Here is a 14488-nt window from a genome sequence, read left to right as displayed (position 1 = left end):
TACCCAAAACGAATGTCTTTCATTTGTGGCACGTAGGACCTTTGCAAAGCCCGTTTTTTGGCCCAACTTTGACGATTGCCCATGACGTTGACTGAGACGTCATCCAATCGACGCCACCAGCGCCCAGATTGCAATCGCCTTGATCAAGCTTGCAGCTTTGCCGGCTTCAGCTAGGCGCTTTGGGCATATATATAGCAGAGCCTGGTTTGATGCCAACTTTGATCTTTCAATCTCATTTTGTACCTTTTGAAAAAGTGCATGATTCTGCTTGTTCGTGACAAGGCTATTTCGCATTTACGACGCTACACACACAAGATACTCTCTACAACTACAAAGATCTCCATCATGGATTCCAGCAACAACCAGCAGAAGAAGGAGGTACGTATCCATCTGTCCTGTGATTTCACGCCCCGTCACTGACACGCAATCAAAGGGCGAGAAGCAATTCTCTATCCAGCCCATCAACGAGTCCAACGTCGACCCCAAGTTTGCTGCGCATCAGGCTCACCCCGGCCCAGCCATCTCCCAGCAGATGCCGGCTCAACAGGGCACCAAGGAGGAGCGCCAGGCGAGAAAGGAGGAACTGAACAAATAACCCCTGATACCAGCAATTACGACGAATACGTTTTCAAATAAATCTTACTTTTCTTCTTTTTATATCTGACTTGAATCTCCATTGTTTGATGACGTGAACTCTGCGACTTGTAGCTGTCTCTCTCGGGCACATGTACCCGCGCAACGGCAGAGTGTACATACATACAAGAGTCATGATCCCATCAAATCAAGTGTCTTGCCCATATTGTCTGCCTTGGCGCTTGCGTCCTCCATATTACATCTCCTATGAAAACAGCCCATGCAGCCCCAAGTGCGATCCATAGCTTCTGACCCCGTTCTGGAATCATCAATGCGTTCGTCAGCGCTGAGGAACTGGTCTCGTGCTGTTCTGCGTGATGACGAATAAGGCCGGCAGCGAAGTGATACAAGAACGCTGGAGCCCGTGCAGCCTTATTCTGGCTGATTCTAGCGCCTCCAGCTCCCTCTTTCCCCCCCACTGGCCTCTAAATTACAGGGAGCCAGTGCGTGCGTATCCTCGCAATTAGCGCCTGTACAGCCGCTGCGGATTCCACAACCCCCCCGAAGCGGAGCCCCCAGAACCGCTGCCACCGCCTTCCATTGCCTTGCGGGTTCCGGTTCTTTTGTCCGAAACGCATTCGCTCACTCAACCTCACCTCTCCCTCTTCCCTTTCTCTCTTGTCCTGCAAAACCTCCGCAAAGCCTCCCTTGATGCCTCCGCCGCTGGAGACGCTCGCCCGACTCGATCCCCGTGAGAAGCAGCCATCGTCCTTTGCGCTTTCGGCCCGAGGGCATCGCCCACGCCTGCCTGGGCCTTGCACCGGTCATTAATTAAGAACTCAGCTGCTGCCTTTTTGACAGCGGGCGCCAACCTTGGCCGGCCAGACGAAAAGAGGAGACGGTCAAGCTACCATCTCATCTAGGCCCTCCCCCTCTTTCCAACGCCGCCAAAGCGACACTACAATAGTCGCTCCTCGACGGACTCTTTTGCCTCTGCTTCCCCGGCCATCTCCCAGCGTTCGCCTCGTCCTTCGCCCCTTGATCTTGCCGCTTCTCTTCGTCCCAGCGACCGCTCTCCAGCGGCTCCACCGCCAACATGCCCTCCATCCTCAACGACGACGACAAAGACACCGTCAAGCGCTTCGTGCCCAAGCAGTCCAACAAGATCCAGGCCGTCGCCGTCGCCAAGCTCTACGTTGCATATCCCAATCGCTCGAAATGGACCTACTCGGGACTGCAGGGCGCTGTTGTCTTGGCCAACGACTTGGTCGGGAACACCTACTGGCTCAAGATGGTGGATATTTCGGTATGAATGACCCTCGAATTGCCTCCCCCAAACCCGTTTACCATTCGTCTTTCCCGCACAAAAAAGGATGGGAAGTGATTGCAAGCGATTGAACAAAGAGAGAGAGAGAGAGAGAGAGAGAGAGAAAGAGAGAGAGCAAGGATCATCATGTTAACAGCTTTGGCAAATTGAAACAGCCCTCCAACCGCGGGGTCATCTGGGACCAGGAAATCTTCGATTCGTGGAGCTACAACCAAGACCGAACCTTCTTCCACACCTTTGAATTGGAGGAATGCCTCGCCGCCCTCAGCTTCGTCGACGAAAAAGAGGCCAAGCAGTTCAAAAAGAAAATGGACGAGCGAGAAAAGAATGCCAGCCGAGCCACGAAAGCAACGCCTTTTGGCGGATCCAACCATGCCGCGGGAGGAGGGCAGAAACACAGTCTGCTGGGAAACATTTTCCACCGACATTCAACGGTCTCCATGATGCCGGATACTACAACCTCCAACCTATCAGGCTTTTCTCACAACTCCGGCTCTTCTGTTAGCCTGAACGATGGCCGAGGCGGTTCTGAGTTTGCCCTCTTAGACGCCTTTGACCCCATGTGGCGAGATCATTACGGCCACGATCTCAGTGACAAGGGGCTGACGGACGACTTCATCAAGGACAACCAGGAGTTTATTGTCGACTTCCTCAGAGAAGAACAAGCCAGGCTGAACAGAGAGGCAGCAGCAGCAGCAGCGCCGCCTCCCGCGCCGCCCGCTCCTCCTGCTCCTCCCGCGCTGCCTTCGCCTTCGACCAACGGTCATGCCGTGAGGGCGCCGCCCCCTCCTCCGCCTGCGTCTGCTCCAGCGGCCGCTTCTGCCATCCCCGGTTCGCCCAATGCCAAGAGGGCCGGGCCGCCTCCCCCTCCGGCTCCTCGGCGGTCGGGCGGCAAGGTTGACGGTGATCCCAGCCCACCGAGAGCACCATCTCCTCCTCGGCCGCGATTCAACGCTCCGCCACCCTTGCCCGACGCAGGCAAGTTTGCGCATCCAGTCGTCGAGAGGAAGAAGCCCGTGCCTGCTGCTGCTCCGTCCGTCCCCGGACCTCCCCCTCCCCCAAGAGTACCCGCCAAGACGCCTCTCGAGCCCGAAGACCAGCATCACAGGTTCAACGTCCCGCCTCCATTCGCCGGCCAACGCGCCCCTGCGCCCCCAAGCCGCGGGCCCGTCCCTCCGCCGCCGCCTCCTCGAGGCAGTGATGCCGGCGCACCTGCTCCCGTGGCCCTCCCTCCACCCCTGCCGCCAAAGGTGCCAACTTCGAGCGCTCCTCCACTACCGCCCCCGAGTGCCCGGCCTGTCCCTCCTCCGCCGGCAGTCATTCACGTACCGCCGCCCCCTCCTCCCATGCCGGTAGCCAGCAGCATTGCAGCTCCTCCTCTGCCTCCGCCAATGCCATCACCAAGGTTGCCTCCTCCGCTGCCTTCGGTCAGCGCGCCTCCCTCGGTGCCGCCGCCGCCGCCGTTGCCTTCACCAGGGGTTGGCAGCGCTCTTCCACCACCTCCACCACCTCCTCCCATGCCTGTCGCCAGCGCTGCGCATCCACCTCCACCTCCGCCTGGCCCTCCCCCGATCCCGGGAGCTGGCAGTGCACCTCCAGCACCACCGCCGCCTCCACCACCCGGTCCCCCGCCAATCCCGGGAGCCGGAAGCGCTCCTCCTCCCCCACCCCCTCCGCCGTTCCCTTCGGCAGCAGGTATTCCTCCGCCTCCGCCCCCGCCTCCACCATTCCCTTCAACAGGTGGCCCTCCGCCTCCGCCTCCGGCAATGCCAGATCGAGATTCTGGATATTCATCAGGACCTACGGCGCCTCTTCCCAAGGCGGATGGTGGGCGTGTGTCTCTTCTTGGAGATATCCAAAAAGCAGGAGGCATTGGAGCACTCAAAAAGGTCGACAGAAGCAAGATCAACGACCGCAGCGCGGCAACTGTTGGGGGAGCTTCTGGCTCGGGCGGGGGAGCTGCGCCTGGCCCTGCAGCTGGTGGCGGCATGGCAAATGCCCTGGCAGCAGCTTTGCAAAAGAGAAAGGACAAAGTCAGCAAGAGTGGTAAGTTTCCGCTTTGTCTATTATTATTATTATTTTTCCAGCCGAGAAGAATACTAGCATACTAATCCATCTGTGCGGATAGACGATGAAGAGGAAGATGATGACTGGTAAAGAAGAAACCTGGCGTATCAAGAGAAGAGACCTTCACGCGTCAGGCGACATGATACCTATGATGGCTGGAAGAACAGACGAAGCAGAGGGAAACCCACATTCCCTACTATTGCTCCTAAGCCATGTGAGGGGATCACGATGGCTATTTACTAAGCTGCCTGAAACTCACGGCAGCGTCAGCGTCGATATTTAATTTAACAAGCCGCTGCTACCGCTAAAATAAGGGACAGTCAAAAGTCACAAGCTACACAGAGAAGTAGGGCTTGTGTTTTGGAGAGGCAAGCCCGTATGGGAGTCTGGAGTTGTTTGGAAGGGAGGGCCTGTTGATGTCATTACTCGATAGATTGATTGATTGGCTTCAAGTTTTATTTGTTAGCATAAAGTAGTACGTTTTGAGGTTTCCACATTCTGAAGGGTTGGGAAAGGTTGCGATGATTTAGGGAGAAGAGGTGGGAGAGTGGGAAATATCAACAAAGATTGCACAACAAGAGAATTTGAAGCATGCATCGCAATATCCGCACAATATGGACAGGATCGTTTCTCATCACAGGTTACTTTGGGTGTGAATAAAGGAAAAGTAGTCGTAACCATAAGAAAATATGTAGTATCAACAGACCTAGTACTAGTATAGACGGAAAACATGAACGTGTGAAAAGATAAAAAGACACCATTGTGACGAGCCGCGCCGTCTCTCCCACCGCGGCCATCGAAAAATCCTCCACTCCGGATAACTGTCGTGGGACCCAACGGGCAGCAGCAAGGAGGGAACAAGGTCAAACTTTTGAGTTTTCCTTGCTCCCTCCCTCACGCCACGTCCAGAAAGGTTTGAGAGAGAAGACAGCTGTGCCAAATCCCCAAGGGCGTAGGCTGGCCCCTTTGTTTTCGTCGGGTTCGCACCCCCGCTTCTTCCCTGAGAGCGCACAGAATTTGGGGGGGCGAAAAAAACGGGCAAGGGGGCGTTGTCGAGTATTGATGTGAAGAGGTAGGAGGAAAGGCGAAAAAAATAATAATGATGGATCCTTTTCCCTCGCAAGTTGTTTCCCCGGGAGGCGGCTCGGAGCTGCGCTCAAATGTCGTCAATGTCGAGCTCCTTCTTGTCCTCGGCGTCGTCCTCAGACTCGGACTCGTCAGCGCCGAACTCGAAGCCGGCGTTGTCGTCGCCGTCCTGGCCGTAGGTGTCGGTCTCGTTGATCTTTGCGTTCTCGGGCAGCTCGCCGAGGTTCTTGAGATTACGGGCCTCGTCGCTGGTGTACTTGAGGATGACGTCGCCCTTGCCGTCCTGGAAGTCTCGGAGGGAGAGGAGGATGATGTCGCCCTGGTTGATCCAGACCTTCTTGCGCATCTTACCACGGATCTAGACGAGGAGAAGTATTGGTTAGCCCGATTTTTCTGCCTTTTTGCCTTTTTTTTCTCTCATTGTTTCTCGGTGCGCAAGGGTGGTGGAGCGACGTAAGCCGCGTCATGCATGTGATGTGTTGTTTTTTCTCTCTGTGTGTGTTGTTGCTCTTCAGGGGGGTTCAAACGTACGTTGGCGAGACGCTTGCTGCCGTCGAAGCACATAGCCTCGAGTCGGCCGTTACCCAGCATCTTGACGACCTGGGCATACTCCTGGCCGTCCTCCTTGAAGGTCAGCTCTCGGCGCTGGTCATCGTTCTCCTTGGTTCCTCTTCTGCGGTTCTTGCCGCCCTGTTATGCGCAAAAAAAAAACAGAGCCGTTAGCCGTTGGATCCAAATCATCAGGTAGGATTTTGGAGGTTTTTTTTTCTCCGATCGCCGCGTCAGGGGAAAAAAAACCACACAAAAACTTGGCGGGGGAGGGGTTGTTTTGGAATTAATTAATTTATTAATTTCTCTCGCCCGTCCCCCGTGGCTGTTTCCGCTGCGAAAAGAGGCGCGAAAAACGTACCTTTCCCTTGTTCTTGGGCATCTTGACTGTTGGCTCGAGAAATCTGGAGTGTCGGTGACCGGGAGATGCAGGAGGTCAAAAAGTCGGCGACTCTCAGATTTCTTATGTAGGGGCGAAATATTAGCATTTGGGCGCAGTCGACGAAACGCATGCGGCTTGATGACTCAAGGGTCACGTGATGGGAGTCACCCCGTCAGCGCCCGTGCTATTTATGATTCATGGCGACAGAAGTACCCTGGAGAGCTGAGGTACCTAGGAGAGAAGTCAGGACACAGAATGCCTTGTTGTATTACTCAAGATACTCCCTGGTCGAATTGATAACATTCTTTGAGTAATAGCGGAAGACTTTGACTCACATCCGCGGCAAAAAGTTCATATACAGGAAGTTCCTAGATTATGCATCTACTTCTAGCAAGTGTGGCTGAAAATGGAATAATAGGTATCTCCTCATCGCCCAGCATGAGAGAATCCGCCAAAACTTAGATCAAATAAGAAAGTTTAAGAACAGCTCTTATAGTAATACATGATATATACATACATGATATGGCTTGATTCATCATAGCTGTCTCTCTTCACTTGTTAGCAGCTACTCTATGAAAAGCCTTTGATCAACTGTATACAATCCACAGTGGCGTCGAAGTACATGTATTTACATTTTCGTGTAGTACCATTCAGGCACTCAGGAACTACCAGGTACTAACAACAGGTACCGAACTGGTGGCGATATGCAATTTTTTCTTGGCTTTTTTCTCTTCCTCCAACACTTTTTGCGCCACACCTGAGTTACATAATCACACTCAAGCTCCACAACGTCCCAAGTGAAGCTGAAGCTCATCGTGAGATTTGTCCAAGCTCAAGTGCCTCAACACTTTGACATGACGACTCAAAACTACAAAACATCAATAAAAAGAAATTACAAGCAGTTTATTTGAATAACTTGGATCAGCGCATCAAATAAAACAGCAAAACCAATCGTGAGAAGAAGAAAAAAAGAAAAACTTCTCCATGACAACCCAAACCCCAACACCATCATGACAGCAACAGCTCAACTTCCCCTGCCCCTGAGGCACCTCATCACCAAGAAACTCACTCAAATTTCCCCTCTATCACTTGCTCTAAATCATCAAACCCGGTTCTCTTCTACCAAATCCCGCCAAACACCCGCCCCCATCCAACGAAAACCCATCCTCAGAGACACCATCCGGCGCTTCATCCCCGAAGAAGCCAAAAAGTTCGTCAAGCCCGACGGCAAGCTCCAGACGACCCGCGAGACCAGGGACTTCTTCCTCGAGCACAACCTCGAGCCCGACAACGGCGCCGCACGCAGACTCACCACGGGTCCCGGCCTGCAGAACGTGTCCAAGGCCTATCACGCAACCATCGCCTTCAGTCCGCGGCACATTATCCATCCGTATGATCTGCGCTTCTTTGATCCGCGGGGCCATCCGCTTGCTGCCGCAAGACGGGCAAAATATCTCCGCAAGTCTCAGCAGGAACCGCTTTGGATCATGATCACAGGTGCCGGAGCTGCCTCGGTGGTGCGGACCCTGACGCAGAGACGCCTGAAGAGCGCAATATACCGGAGCCTGGAGGACCTCGGCTTCCAGAACGGCGTGGGGGGCGAGAAAGAGATCAGGGGCACGCTCTGGATCACGATTCACAACCCGGTTGCGGCGTCGAAACTGGCCCCTGAGCCGTTTGGCGAGGCTGTTGCTCGGGCACTGAGGAGCAGATGCAGCCAGCCCTTGAGATGACGGAGATGAGTAGGATGAGGCCTCTTATTTCTTTTTTTCTCTTTACCTGGGGGTCATATACGGATCTGGAAAACCAATGCTGCATCTTTCGAGCATACGGCCTGATAGGTCCCAGTCCCGAGCATACCCTCTCAAGAATATTCACATACGTGTGATATTTGTTTGACCAGCCATCTGCCCAACCTGTCGAACTTGGAATCCGAATCTTCCTTAATATATCGTCTGAACACATATTTAAAGGATCAATCAACTCATTCGTGTACTCCAAACTCAACAAAGGCGGGAAATGCAGACGTTGAATCTGCAACACACCCACCACTTGTATAATATCCTACTCATCTTTCAACTTCTCAAGACCACCACCAACTACCTTCAGGCACTTTGTACCATCAATAGCGGTTCACGTTCGCCTTCATAGCATTTTCAGAAGTTAGTCCCGGGGGATCCTTGGTTTTTGAATAGCGGACCACCTAGCCTTTGGGGCCCTTGGGGCAATCGTCTTTTAGGAATCATCATTTGTATCATAGATCCAGCGACCATCTTTTATCAACTCTGTCGAGTCACTTGCTCATACATTTGGCAATGTTGCAACTATGACCAGTTTAAAAATAAAACAGATCAGCCAGCTGTGTACTGTCTCCTTTGATGTTCGTATAGATGAAGTCATCTCCGACATCAGTCGTCCTATAAAATGATAAAATCGAGCTACAACCGCATGTTACAGAGCATCTCATGCAAAAGTGATAGATAAAAAAACAAAAGAGCCGACATGGAACCTTGCCAACACATCTCTCAGCAATTGCAGCCCCATCTTGACAGAGCCGAAGCCAACCTCTTCCCCCCTTTTCAGCTTCCAGGCCTCGTCCCGCCGAAACAAATAGATATCTCAAATCTCATAGACGTAACTGGGCACAAAAGCCATCAAACGCTTCCCTCCAACGCCGGTACATGCTCTTAGTAGTCCCTGAAATCCTCCTATAGACAACGAGTTGGAGAAAAAGAGGGCCATGAGAAAGGAAAAGAAAAGAGAAGAAAAGAAAAAAAGAGACAAAGAAAATTTAGCCGGTGGAGTTTTACAAGGAGCTTCTCTTGTCAGAAAAGACGTCTCCTGCTCCTTCGCCCTCTTCCTCTGTCGAGTAGGCAACGTACTTCCCCTTGCCTTTAACATCCGCCGTCATTGTCAACCCAAGCTTGCTCTCCTTCATGCTCCGTCGGCTGCCGGGTCTCTTGCTAGTCGCCTTTTTCGGTGTTGCCGTCCCCTTGCGGCTCTTTGGTCGATCCGATCTTCCTGCTTCAAGGGGAGATCCCATCTTTAGGTCCTCGCCAGAGGAATTTCGTCTCGTCGTCGGAGCCGTGGAGCTTTTCATGTCTCGCATCTCCTTGATAACATCCGCAAAGCTTTCTTCCAGAGTCTTCATGCGAGCGAGAACCAGCCTTCCCATCCTATCGCGATCCGCCGACTCGGCTCCACTTGTACTTCGCAGTCGATTGTCCTTCATCATAGCCATGGCCATCTGCGTCTGGAAACTACCCGCCAGGCCAGCATTGATGTCTCCAACAAAGGGGAGATTGGTGTTGTCAGATAGAATGCTGAGATCGGCAGAGGATAGCCTTCGGGCAGCACGGTCTCGAGCTCTCTGATCCATGCCCGACATGGCGGATCTGTTCAAGTTGGCCATGCCCGCCAGGCCATGAGGAGGCATGGTGGAGCGAGTATTGAGGCTCGGCGGAGAGAAGAGCGATCGCCGAGGGGGGCTGCGCATGCCGGTAGGCGTAAATGACTCGCCTGCCATCATGTCTGCAGCCTGACCGCCCCGGCTTCCAGGCACGGGCCCTTTTGGAGGCGAGGCTGAAGCGGAGCTCTCGGGAGGCAGGTCCATCTCCCCAGGATTGTATAGTATCGTGTTTGTAGACAGTGTGCGATTGTGTATTCCGGTTCGCCTGGGCTTGCTCGGAGGTTTTTCCTTTTCGTCCGAGCTATGCGAGGAAGCTATAACGGCCGACCGCGCTCCCGTGGGAGTTGTTGTAAAGTAGTCATCAGTTTCGCTTGGGGCGGCATTTCCTCCCCGGGGACCATTGGGATCGGCGCTGGTGCCAAGATCGTCTTCGTCTTCATCGTTTGTTACCAGTTCGTCATCTCCATCGGCATCGGTGTGATCTTTATACTCGGGCATCAGATGGGCAAATCGAGGATCCATGAACCGGGGATCCATCATGGGGAAGGCTCGATATGAGGTTCCTCCAACATTGGATGCAAGGTCTGCCGGGTCGCTGACAATGGACCTAAGGTCGGATAGCTGCCTCGAGTTGGAACGAAGATCCCAGCCCATGCTCATCCTTCTCTGCCAATCCGGCACAGCTCTATTGTCCGTTGGAGGCCAATTGGTGCTGCCGGCTCCGTCCTGGTCATTACGATCCATCCAATTTCGAATCACCATCTGCGTCTTTCGTCTCTCATGCCTCCTTTGTGTCCTCGTGGCGTCAGGCATACGCAGGAACAGCTCGTCGAGAGCTCTGTCTTTTTGATAACCCGCCACCGACTCTTCGCGTACCCGCATGCTAGGACTGAAAATGCTTGTCCTGTTGGCCATGTCTCCAAAGGAAATGGCCCGGCCCCGACTCCTTCCGGGATTCTCGACTAGATCTGTGGGCTCAAAAATGGACGGCGCCAGCCAGAATCTTTCGTACAAGAATATACAGAACAAGATGGGACAGTGAGTCACCTTGATGATGATGCGATTGAGCAAGACGAAGTGGCGAAGTGGCATGCAGTAACGCAGAGGCATGAGCAGCCATGCGAAGATGTTGGTGGGTGCGATGTAAGAGAATAGAGCGTCATTTTTCACCATGGAGATGGTGTTGATGGCAAAGAGAAATCTACGTAACGGGTTAGTGATGAATGACCTTCCAAGGGGACATCAACAACAACTATGGGAACGGCACATACTGATGCTCTTCGGTGGCATTGGAGGCGATTGCCATGAAGGAGTTGGTCAGGACGGTAATGAGAATTGTCCTGGGTTGAACAGTTAGCAAACTCGAAAAAGGAGACCCAACACAGGGTGATGACTCGTTGGAGCACATACACAATCAAGAAATGACAGATGATGAGGAACAAGCACAACAGCGCTCGCGCAAGCCAGTTGTACGATGGCCATCTGTGGTCATGTTAGTTTCAAGAATCGTCCGGCGTAAAGCATGAATTAGAGGGAAAGGGGGGTCGTACACATCCCACGCGGCGGGTGTGAAACCCATGAGGATCTGGAATATCTTGTAGGCAACCTCGCCGCCATCACTAGAGGCGGTGGAGGAAGTGAAGAAGACATAGAATCCGCTACACACAATGAGAATCAAGACACAGATGGCCGCCAAGTCTGCCGCCATGAGCCGGAACGCAATAAGCAGCTGAGAAAAGTACTGGTAGTGGTCCAGGATGCTGAAGATGCGAGGCAGCAGCAGGATGGCATTTGCGGCTAGCACATCGTAGGCCATGGCATTCCAATGGTGAGGGTCGGCGAGGAAGACACCATAGACACGCATACAGTAATAGGCAATGAGCAGCACCAGGATACCCAGGTCAAAAATGTTCCAAAAGCTCATGATGTACAGTGCAAACCCCTGTTCATTGAAGCCCACGAGTTCATCAAGCATGAAGCCAGCGCTCCAGAACCAAAAGACCAGTTCCAGGCCGGTGATTTGCGAGGATCGTCTAGATAGGACGGCCAAGAAGAGCCCAATGAGAACGGCAAGCGACAGCGTAGACAGGAAGGATCTATATCGCGGCACCCTGAGGCGAGACAGCTTCAGCAGGGATGCCTGCCTGGGGTCGTACAACATCACAGTTCTTCTGCCAGGAGGAACGGCGGACTGCCCCTGCTTGGGAGGCAGAGAGCCCAGGAGGGGAGTCCTATCATCAACTTTGGGCTGGCTATTGAAGCGCGAAAAGGGGCTCGAGGACGACTCCCGGTGCAGGCTATCGGCAGAAGAATAGAAGGAAATGGCACCATTCCAGATGGCCTCCAGCTGCTGGACCACAACCGGGTGGGCGAGGAAATGCTTGGCCGAGGCTCGGATTGCAACCTCTAGAGTCGACGTCCGCGACGCTACAAGGGGGGTGTTTTTGGACCTGCTGGCAGAGCTGCCGGCCGTGGGGGGCGGCCGTGCTCCGGGCATACCTTGGAGAGGATAGAAGTCGTAGGCCAACGCATCAATCAGTTCGCGGGTGGAGTACTCCTTGAGCAGCTTGAGGGACAGCAGCTCACAGACCTTGGCCCTCGTGTTGCTGGTGCCAGCGTTGGCGGCATACATCTGACCTTCCTTGGTGAACTGCAGACAGTTTGCCATGAGGGCATAGAGCGTGGCTCGCGAAAAGTGCTGATTGCGAATCTGTTGCTGCATGGGCTTGATGAGGAATTGAGAGACTTGGGGGGACCGTAGCTGGTCCCATGTAAGCGTCGTCTCAGTGCGGGAGCTGACGATGATTCGGATTGCGTGAGTCAAGCTGTAAACCGGGAGGACGTCTAGAAAAGAGGGAAACAAGAGCGGCGTTTAAGTCAGCTAGCAGGCCTTGGGGATACATGAAGGCTCGTGAAGCAGAGGGCCAGCCTGAGGATTGTGTGAGTATCATACCAAGATGCGTTGAGGAGAAGAGCGGAAGGACAGGCAGCGTGTTGCGTCTCCTGCGGTGGCGTTCTTCGTCTCCATCGTCTCCTTGACCCCCCTGATCTCGTCCCGCAGCATTGTCGGTCCCATAGCTATAGCCATGGCGGCGGCGGGTGTTGTTGCTGCCGCCGGTATCGTCAAGAGGGCCCGGGTCCGTTCTGTTGTTGTTGCTATTGTTGTTGTTGCTGTTGTTATTCCCGAGACCGTCGTCTTCATCTTCTTCCTCGTCTTCGTCCTCGTCTGCCTCTGTAAAGTCCGCCGTTGCATGGGCTCGATGAACGGCAAATTGCCGAAGGGGCGTGACGGTTGATGGCGAGATGCTCTCGTGCCGAGCAGATACGCGACGGGGAGCCGGTCGAGGGCGACGGAGCGCTATGGACGACATGGTGCTGGAAGCCGGAGCGCCTGTCGGGTGTAGATCAGTGCAGCAGCAGACAGCAGCTTGGAGCGAGACCCGTCAGTCTCTCAGCACTCAGCCGGGAGCGCCATCGCCATGGGGGAGGATTTGCAGGGGAGGTCGGAACAAGGCAAAAGAGGCGACAAGCTCCCGCTTTGGCGAGCCAGAGTGGAGAGGAGGAGGAGGAGGAAGAAGGGGGAGAGAAGAGGAAAGGAAAAAAAGAAATGGAAAAGAACAACGAGCACAAAGAATCGCGGATGGCGAGAGCACGACGGGCTTGGACGAAGGTGCAGCGGTCCTTCTAATCTGGGTTGGGAGCGCAAAGCCCACAAGACAAGCGGGCTGTTTTGGCAGGGGTGTCAATCTTCCCCAGCTGCTACTCCGTACCTCTAGGCCTATACAGCACTCGTACAGTTGAGGGTTAGTGAATTTCTCAGAGGGAGCCGCGCTAAAAAGGGAGCTGGAGCTCTCGAAGCTATCAAATCCCGTATGTATGTCCAGTCTAGATTTGGATTGATTGATTGTGTGTGTCCGTTCCAGCTGGGCTGCTTCTTTGGATCTGATCGGCATCAGCTGGGCTTCAGCTCTGCCCGTCACTTCACGTCACGATGCCAGTGACAAGCACAAGCACAAGCACCAGTACAGCAACCTCCCCCAAAGATGCTGAATCCGGCATCTGGAAGCCAGAAGCGAGCGAGCAACAAAACGAATCCATGGCAGAGGAGAGGAGAGGAGAGGAGAGGAGAGGAGAGGGTCTGTGCAGACTGCGGACTGGAGCCAGGAAGCAAACCCGACTGACTGACTTTCTCACAACATCAAACGTGCTTGTCCTCGTGGTGCCTCCGCCATGTGTTTCTGGGTCGAGTTTGGCTTAGGACCCCTTCCGGTAGTGTTGCAGTGCTACCTTAGTCGTCTGGACGGACTCCGTATTTATCGGTCACGGTGATGGTTTTTTCGGGGGGCTTCCCTGATTTCTGGTTTCCCATCCAGACCAGACCGTTAGTTTGGCTGACCCGCACGGCATAACGCATGGATGGATTCTGTCTGGGGCGTGGGATGGAGTCGCCGATGGCATGGATGGATTTCTGATCAATGTCTTTTCTGCTGCTCTCCCCAGCACGAGCACGAGCTCGAGCACATGGAATGGACTACCCGTACCTACTTTATCGCTGTTGATGCAAGGACATCATGAGATCAGCAGCAGATTGCCATTTTCTGGGGTGGTACCAAAAAGTCCCTGCATTTGCAGATGGATGGATGGATGGAGTGACTGACTGATTGATTGATTGATTGACTGATGGACTGACTGATTGATTGATGCCGCATGTACTCCGTACGGCATGTACATGATGATGTGCGCATAAACGCAGCGACTTTTTATGTGCTCCGTGCCACATGCTTCCTGTCCCTGTCCAGAGCCAACCGGAGATGCAGCTCATGGGACGCATGACTCCCGTGGGCGTCGATCTCCAGTAAAAAGAATAAAAAAAAGAGGGTGGGCTTCCCACATGCCAGACAAGTGCCGCCGATTGGGGCATTTTGTTTCTCCCTCCTGCTCGTACATAGTACATTAGTAGATGCACTCTTTTACTCCGTACTAAGTCTCCAGGCAAATCAAATCAAATCAAATCAAAATGGCTGGGGAAACGCTAGAGAGTACATGTACATGTAGGTGCCTTGTGGAACGGCAGAAGATGAGCGAGCTTCCTTGG

The 14488-nt window shown here is 53.7% G+C and overlaps 4 protein-coding genes across 4 annotated transcripts; 2 read left to right on the top strand and 2 right to left on the bottom strand.

The window, feature by feature from the left end:
- Positions 1-1669: 1669 nt before the first annotated feature.
- Triagg1_7268 (uncharacterized protein) lies at positions 1670-4057 on the top strand (the record flags this gene model as incomplete). The annotated part of the gene is made up of 3 exons (XM_062901985.1): positions 1670-1879; positions 2056-3946; positions 4029-4057. The coding sequence occupies 3 exons, from the start codon at positions 1670-1672 to the stop codon at positions 4055-4057; spliced, it is 2130 nt and encodes a 709-aa protein (XP_062753844.1).
- Positions 4058-5123: 1066 nt separating this feature from the next.
- Triagg1_7267 (uncharacterized protein) lies at positions 5124-5984 on the bottom strand (the record flags this gene model as incomplete). Its single annotated transcript, XM_062901983.1, has 3 exons — positions 5124-5411; positions 5585-5743; positions 5964-5984. 3 exons carry the CDS (start codon positions 5982-5984, stop codon positions 5124-5126), a joined length of 468 nt encoding a protein of 155 aa, XP_062753843.1.
- A 1010-nt stretch (positions 5985-6994) lies between these two features.
- Positions 6995-7717, top strand: Triagg1_7266 (uncharacterized protein; the record flags this gene model as incomplete). The annotated part of the gene is made up of 1 exon (XM_062901982.1): positions 6995-7717. One exon carries the CDS (start codon positions 6995-6997, stop codon positions 7715-7717), a length of 723 nt encoding a protein of 240 aa, XP_062753842.1.
- Positions 7718-8790: 1073 nt separating this feature from the next.
- On the bottom strand, positions 8791-12764 carry Triagg1_7265 (uncharacterized protein; the record flags this gene model as incomplete). Its single annotated transcript, XM_062901981.1, has 5 exons — positions 8791-10594; positions 10665-10733; positions 10804-10875; positions 10944-12237; positions 12347-12764. The coding sequence occupies 5 exons, from the start codon at positions 12762-12764 to the stop codon at positions 8791-8793; spliced, it is 3657 nt and encodes a 1218-aa protein (XP_062753841.1).
- Positions 12765-14488: the final 1724 nt, after the last annotated feature.

This window comes from Trichoderma aggressivum (assembly GCF_033847375.1).
Source record: "Trichoderma aggressivum f. europaeum strain CBS 100526 chromosome Unknown scaffold_031, whole genome shotgun sequence".
NCBI lineage: Eukaryota > Fungi > Ascomycota > Sordariomycetes > Hypocreales > Hypocreaceae > Trichoderma > Trichoderma aggressivum.
This window is presented reverse-complemented; position numbering and strand designations above follow the sequence as displayed.